General features: G+C 28.0%; 1 protein-coding gene across 25 annotated transcripts in view; it reads left to right on the forward strand.

The window, feature by feature from the left end:
* LOC129914762 (casein kinase I) overlaps positions 1–8,247 on the forward strand; it is a 110,634-nt gene that overhangs the window by 96,206 nt on the left and 6,181 nt on the right. For 18 of the 25 annotated variants that reach the window (XM_055994127.1, XM_055994130.1, XM_055994134.1 and 15 more), the window contains 2 exons: positions 1,175–1,273; positions 7,723–7,829. In XM_055994127.1, the coding sequence (XP_055850102.1) occupies positions 1,175–1,273; positions 7,723–7,829 (206 nt within the window). Of the gene's footprint in view, positions 1–1,174; positions 1,274–6,947; positions 7,166–7,722; positions 7,834–8,247 lie in introns of those variants that run through there. The other 7 variants (XM_055994138.1, XM_055994142.1, XM_055994146.1 and 4 more) reach the window with 3 other exon arrangements.

Genomic DNA, 8,247 nt, shown 5'->3' on the forward strand with positions numbered 1-8,247 from the left:
TTTTAATGACGTATACTTAAAGGCGTCAATAGTTTAACGACGCTGTTAACTAAAACGATAAATTTCAAAATTTAATGGAGGCTCAATAAATTGGCCCTAAAATTGATTAAGGCAGCTTTAAAAAACAATGACCCAAATAAAATTGATATTCGAAACGATTATGAACCATCTTAAAATGTTAATTAACGATATGAGGGAAAAACCCTGCAGTTGTTTTCTATTAATTATTTTCGTACAATAATGATTTTTGGAAAAAAAAAGTCTATACCTTTACAATTATTTTCTGAAGTGTGTGTGTTTAATTTTTATTTGTATTATTTAAATATTTATTTATTCATATTTTTTACTATACCTATATTAAAAATATTTTGATCGATTAAAAATGTACACACACCTATCTAATAACAACGTCGGACACTTTTAACAAACAAAACAAACCCCTCAAAACAATACAAAATAAATTTAACGCACATTGACCAAAAGAATTCCAATGAATTGGATTTTGATGATGACGATGATGATTATTTATTAGTCGAGGTTAGAGAAAATACAAAAAAAAACTAAAAAAAAAAAAAATAAGAACTTTAAATTGCAATATTTTGTTGTTTAAATTCACACACTATCACAATCGACAAGTTCTTCGTCGTCAATAATGATATCATCTCTCTTGAATGCTAGTGCTTCGGTCGTTCTTCCATTATTTTGCCCCACCCAACCGCCCCATTCCAATATACAATATTCGATCATTCAATTCCTCGATAGGATATTAATCCTCTGAATAGCTTATTTTTAGATTGGCTTGTGCTTGAGCTTAAAAGGCTCTCCTCATCAAAATAACCCTGTTTGCTCCTTTTTCATATACGATACATTTTTTTTTGCTGTATTTGCATTCGTAACTATTATTATAGTAATCAAGATAACTGACAATTTTTGTTTTGTTTTCATAATGTACTACTACTCAATACATTACACTATTTATATTATGTAGAAAGATATAATTACTGTTTCATTTTTAACTAACAACACATTTTATAATTTATATGTGTGTGTAACTCATTTTACACTGAAAAAAATTATGTTTAATACAAACATTATTTAAAAAAAAAATATTTATAAAATTAGACAAAAAATTCGAAAATCATTCACATTAAAAAAAAATCAAATAATTCTTCAGACAAATGCCAAAGGAGGCGTTGCAGCATGGCCTGATGTACCGAAACCAGGCGCCACGCTTGGTAATCTAACACCAGCCGACAGGCATGGTTCAGTACAGGTAAGTTTGTATGCATTTTTTGTGTTTGTTTATTTTTTGTAAACTAAATTTGTTTAATATTTTCATTTATATTTTTTTGTTTTTTTTTTTATTTATTAAAAAAAAAAGAAAAATGCAATACAAATAAAAATTAAAACTAACATAATCTCTGTATGTACATTTTATTAAAACTTTTTTTTTTTTTGTTTGTGTAACCAATTCTGTAAAATAACATACATAAGTGTTTTAGATTTAAAAAAAAAAGAGTGTTAAATTTGAAAAAAAAAAAAAAAACTTTTAGAATACGCAAACTGATATCTAAGTATTGGAATCCTTTTCCTCTTATTTACCTACTAGTTTCTATTTTGAATTCTTTTTTTTTTTCTGTGTGAATTTTATAAAATTTCTTCATAACTCAAAAGGAACTTTCGGATGAGTAAGTAAATTTGGTCAAATAAAATACCTTCAGACAACCTATAGGCACTTCGATGGAGATATTACGTTTTTCCACCATAATATACTAGCCAGCTCGATTATTTTTTTTTAATAAAAATTGAGAATGGTTTTCAATATTTAATCTTTCCCAATTAAAAGATATTAGAATAGAATTAATTACGAAACTCCTACAGATTTTTGCTCAACATTTTTGTATTAAAACATTGCTATCCACTACCGGAGACATAATTTGAATATTAGTTTATCCCTTATTTTAAACATCCGATAAATTCTAACGCTCATACGGGCTAAAAAGGTTCAAATTTAGTGACATTTTCGGTACTTTTCAACTGTGCCCATATCGTTTGAAAAAACGAGTACCTACTTATTAACGAAAAATTTTAAAAATTATTTTTTTACGATCCTTGCAGTCCTAAAAATACTTGCCAAGTTTGAAAATTTACTACCAACTTTAAAATGTTGCCAACTTTTTAAGCTAAAAACTACTTGTGATATCGATCGATATTTTGTATGGAAACTTTTAAAACTAATGTTCGTCGTGTTAACATAAAGATGGGGACTTTGGAAAATATTTTTAGTATTTATTTGGATACTTCTAGACCCATTTGTGCAATCAAAATTCAACAAACGAAAATGCTGAAATTTTTACGATATCATGAGAAGCTCAATACTTACTGATAAATAAAATTTTGGAACTTATGTATGTATTTCATCTTGGGTCATTTTCATGCAGTTTAACATTGATTGAAAAGACATTGATTAAGTACTGCCGCATCGCAAATTTCTTTTTCCCATGTGATTTACATGGGAAAGATTGTGTTCTGGAGTTTGGAATTTTATAACTTTTTAATGGTTCATCAAAAAGGCTGGACTTAATCATTTTCTTGTATAAAATTGAACGCTCTACAAAAAAGCTCTTATTAATTTTTTTTGATAAGTTTTATACAAGAAAATGTTTTAGTCCAGCCTTTTTGATGAACCATTAACATGTTATAAAATTCCAAACTCAAAAACACAATCTTTCCCAATTAAATCATATATGGGAAATAGAAATTTCCGATGCGGCAGTACTTAATATTAAGGGCTATTACTTTTACAGTATTTTTTTTTTTTTTTTTCGTCATTTCCAACAATATTTTCGATATAACTATGAATCAGTCTACTATATATCAAAGCACGACAGAAAGAGTATTTTAATTAACATTCAGATCGTAATATTCCAAAAAAAAACTTGACAATTCTGATCGTCCAGTTTGAAGGTTCACAAGTTCTGACTTTTCTGCCTTCTTGTGTGAGTCGATTCGCCTGCATTGGCTTGGCTTGCTTATTAATTCTTATCTGAAACGTAGTTTCGTTTTCGTAAGCGAGATTTCTTCATTTACGGAGAACTGCAATATTAGCTGATACTGAAACAAATAATTCCCCGGAGATCACTACGAAGAGATAAAGAAAGCACTTCGTTTTGACTTAAAGTTGCGCTGCTGGAAGTCCACGATTAACTGATCTACTTTGATTTAACAATTTATCGGAACGAAAAATCACGTCGAATATTAAAATTTTAATTAAAAAAAAAAATAAAAAAAGCTTTTATTGTAAAATAAATCAAAGTTTGGCATTTCTTTTATATCTCGTATTTTTTTAACTTTCGCAAAAATCTTGTTAAATTTTGTTCAATTGAAATAATGAACAAATCTGAACACATTCATTACATGGGATTGTAAATTCGATCAAAAGGAAATAAGAAAATGTTAATATCTAGGTTTGTTTGTCTTGCTTACTTTTTGATATGTGGAGTGGATATAATGTATTTGGTAAAAAAAATTTAATCCAACCTAACGATCAGATGTTTTGTAAATAAGCTTTTTATAATAATCCTCTTAAAAAATATTTATTTCAATACAATAACTACAAACTGCACTACACTTCTACACAAATTAGTCACAAAATCATTTGTAAATAACACCCAACTATAAAATTAAAAAAAATTGTAATAATACGTTATTTAAAAAGAAAATGCTAAATTGTATATAAACAAAAAAAAAAAAACAATATTTATGTTTCTCCCTTTGATTTGTTTATCTTTCTTCACTGTATAATACTTGCAGACCGTTATATTTTTGGCCTTTTCAATCCTAATGTTTTCTCTTGATTTGCTCTACATAAATTCAAGGTATTTAGTAGAAAGAAGTAATTGAAGCCTTAAAAAAAAAAAACAAAAAAAAAGTTATACCACAAATTAATATCACCCTATACCACCAGCACCATAAACAACCAAAAAAAAACAACGAAAATGTAAAGTTTTTTTCCGTGTGATTTTTAAAACTAGTTTTTTTTAAAGAATTAAGTTGTATGACTTTTAAGAAACTACTAATAAAAATTATGTTGTGACAAATTCGATTTTCGAAAAAACAACTATTTGCAACGAGCAAACTCACAGTACAAAATAGATTGTAGAAGACGAATGTTCGAAATATTAATGGAATGCGTAATTTTTTGAGCTTTAACAAATTGCTAATTTACTTTTTTCTGAATTAAGTTAAAAAATATTCTAATGTCGCATGTGAACTTTAGGATTTTAGTTTATAAGGCTTACGTTGTGTGATGATTGCGATTTTTTTTATATGACGAATTATAAAAACGTTTGATTTTATTATTCATTTTTATATTTTTTTTTTTCCTTTTCCTGTGTTCAATCAAAATTCATTATTAGATAAACTCATTAAAATTGTTGGCTTGAATCATTAATTTTCATCTTAGTTATTCTTCTTTGCATCAAGTATAATCAGACCTACTGTGAGTAACAAGTTTTCCGGGCGAAAAGTTGTCCGCGTCCCGAAAACTCTACTTATTTTGAATATGCGAAGTCATCACCTCTTTTCTCACTTAAATTTTGGTGGAGAACAAAAAAACCAGTTAATCGATAAATGCTAATTCCCTTCGGGTGAAATTCGTAATAGCTTTTGCAATTCTGGACCAACAAAAATATTACCGGCGGAAAAAAATTTCACGTGAAACTAACAATAGGGCTGAATATATAACCAATCATTTTTGTCAAATTGAACCAGTTGTTGACTGGTCCACTTATCGTGAGATTAATTCGAGTTTTAAAAACATTCAACACTGTATATTGGACTACCCAATAACTCTAGAATTCTCAACAATTTTTAATTTTTATACGCGGAGAAACACCTTAAAATAAATAATGAAATGAGTTCGACTTAAAATAAAAACAATCGTCAGACCTCAGCTTTAGTTGCAGTTTATCATAGCTTTGATGGTTAAGCACTCGCCTAGGGAATCATCAACAGTTGTAGGATCGATCCACAGTGGCTGCCAGTTTTGTTTTAATTTAAATATTTCCACAGAAAAATAAGATGATTTTCCGCTTAAATTAAGTGGTTTTCTTTTAAGTTTGCACATTAAAAAAATATAAAGAAAATATGTCCGCTTAATTTAAGACGAAAGTCATTATTTTGACAAAAACCATGCAGAAATCCGCTTTATCAATTACGGAATCGGCTTAATTTAATATGGAATCCGCTTGTTTTCAGGTGGTCTTTTTTCTCCGTGTACGCATTAGTGCTCAAAAGTTTCTCAATAATTGAATAAAGTTATTCCCAGAGTTAAAAGTCTCTCTCATAATTTTTACCCGTGCCCACTTAATCTTTAATGTTTTCCAATATCGATAAGTTACATGGTTTTTAATAAGTCTTCAAGCTTGCCAAATATGCTAAGAACTATAGGGTTTATAAAAAAAGCATTTAATTAAAAAAAAAAAACAACACTTAACATCGTTGTTTATGTTAATTTTGTTTGAACAAATTAAAAATGTTTTTTCCTCATAGTCCTTAACTTATTAGCCAAGTTTGAAAATTTTCTACTAACTATTTGAATTTAATCGCATTTTTTAAGTAACACTCCTAAACTACTTATGCATATAATTTTCAAGCAAAAAAAACGTACAAATAATACCAAGAACTATCAGGAACAAATTTCTATAAGGTTGTTTATGCGGTTAAAGTCCTCGAAAGATGCCACATGTTCGGAAAAAAAAACATCCAAGAACTCCTGGCAGACCTTCCATTTTAGAAAAAAGTTGTGTTGGCCAATTTTATTGTATAGATTTAAGTTAAGCCATCAAGTCCAAGAATGGCAAACTAAAAATATCCTCTTCAGTACACCTTTTCCTAAAATAACAGTCATTAATTTGTTTTCTGATTCTCTACACAAATTTGTATTCAAACAGAAAACGAAGAAACCCCAATAGAGCATTTGACCTTAAAATAAAATTCATTTATTTACTTTTCTATTCATTTTGATTGCGTTTCATATTTCATAGCCCAAAGTTTCACAATTAAAAGTTTTTAAACAGAAACAGATACATTTCGATTTGTTTGTGTGTATTCATACTTTAAACTTGAAATCATATCTTGTCGTCTTCTTCATTCAATATGGGTTTTTATATTTGTTTTCTTGATTTTGTTCTGTGGTCTCTTTGAAGTGGAATGTCCCTTTTTTTATACTTTGTGAATGAGTTTTTTCGATGATAGCAAAGAAAAAATTGATTTTTTAAGTTTTTTAAGAATGTTTTTTTTACAAAATTAGATTGCCTGAGTTTGTTATATTTATATTTTATATTTTAAATAGCCCAATCAACAGATTAAAGACAAATTTTCGAAAGTTAAATTTTCAGGATCCTTAAAACTAATTATTGAGATTTTGCACATGAAGGTGATTTTTTCATATTTTTTTTATCACAGATGAGAGCCTACATGTTAACTTTATGGCAGGTCAGATCTTCTCTATCTTTTGCTCTTAGATTCCTTTTAGGCTTAAAATGAAGTTATGGCAGGAAAAAAACTTTAATCGTTGATTACTCAAAATTTTGATATCGTCTCTTAATCATCGTCATTCTTTACTCATAAAGTGTATTAACAAATTTATACAGTAAAATAAAATAAAACTTTTGAAGTAACTACTTTAAGTTACGACTTTGACTTTTAAGCAATTTTATGTCCTTTCGTTTGTACTACATATTTAAAAACAAAAAACTGTCTGTCGATTGGGCTATAAAATACCTATTTAATTTTTAGACTTAGATTAGTGTCAATTTTAGCAAGCATCATGATTAAAAATAAAAAAAAACAACAAATACATCATAATCAATTCGAAACATTCGCAGTATTCACAAGTAAAACCATAAAAATATAACAATGCCTATCCAAATGAAAATTTCCAGAAAAACCCTGAAGACTCAAGTTCCGACGAAGATGATTCACCCTTCGATCCAAACGAAGAAAAAAGTAGTTTCGAGGACGAAACGAACCCAAAACCGAAAAAAACAACCCCTAAAAAACAAACGAAGAAAAAACCGAAACCAAAAAAAGACACTAACTAAAACTAATTTTTATTTAAAAAAAAAAAGTACTAAATAAGTTTTGCAGTTTTTTTTTTTTATAAGAAAAAAAAAGTGCTTCAGCTGAAAACTATACAATATACAAATTATTTCCAATCCGTATGTACTTCTATGTGAAAAACAAAAAAAACAAAAAAAAAACTGTGTGTGTAACAGTGTTTAATGTGCGTGTGGTGTGGCAAATTAATTTATTTATTTTGATTTTTTCCATCAATTTATTGTATTAATTTTGCAAATTTTATAAAAATCATTACATTAATTAATTACACACCACCTGCAATATTCTGTCTTGTTTCACGGTTATTTTCAAAATCTATAAAATAACCATAAACCAATATTCAATGCAACAAATTGCAAAAAAAAAGAACAAGCTTAAATGTTTTTTTTTTTATTTGTTAACATCTTTTTTTTACAATTCTGTCTTATCATTATAGTAAAAATGTTATTTTTAATTTTTTCGTCTTACAAGTATATTTTTTTTAACTAAATGAACATAAACAAATTAAGTCTATATATATTTTTTTTATTGTTTTCATTCTTCTTATAAAATTAGTTCTTATATTTATTAAATACTATTATCCAATGTATTATGTTACAGGTTGTGAGTTCGACAAATGGCGAATTGAATGCAGACGATCCCACGGCCGGACACTCAAATACTCCTATAACACAGCAGCCAGAGGTTGAACTTGTGGACGAAACAAAGTGAGTATTAAATTATTTTGAGAATGCATGGTTTAGCGAGGGAGATGTTTTGTATAATTAAAAAAAAAAAAAACTAGGGTGTCGAAAACAGCTAGACTGTTCGTTTTCACAAAAAACAAATCATTTTTCTAACGCTCCCACGAGTCGACAGATTTTTTCGCGTTAACGTTAAGTGTATCACGAACGTGTATCACTGGCAAATGACAACACACATTTTCAAATAACTATAAAATCCATTTTATCCATTCAAACATAAGTTCAAAATCACAATTCATAAATTCCGAATTTGAACGAAATTGAATTAAAAAACATTTCAAACAAATTTTTCGCACAGTGATAAATTCACAAAATAGCGGTGTCCGTCTTTGGCGAGAATGCTTTTGGCCTACAAAGGTCTGTTTTGAATCAACTTTTAGTC

The sequence above is a fragment of the Episyrphus balteatus genome, chromosome 3, assembly GCF_945859705.1.
Source record: "Episyrphus balteatus chromosome 3, idEpiBalt1.1, whole genome shotgun sequence".
In the NCBI taxonomy this organism is placed as follows: Eukaryota; Metazoa; Arthropoda; class Insecta; order Diptera; family Syrphidae; genus Episyrphus; species Episyrphus balteatus.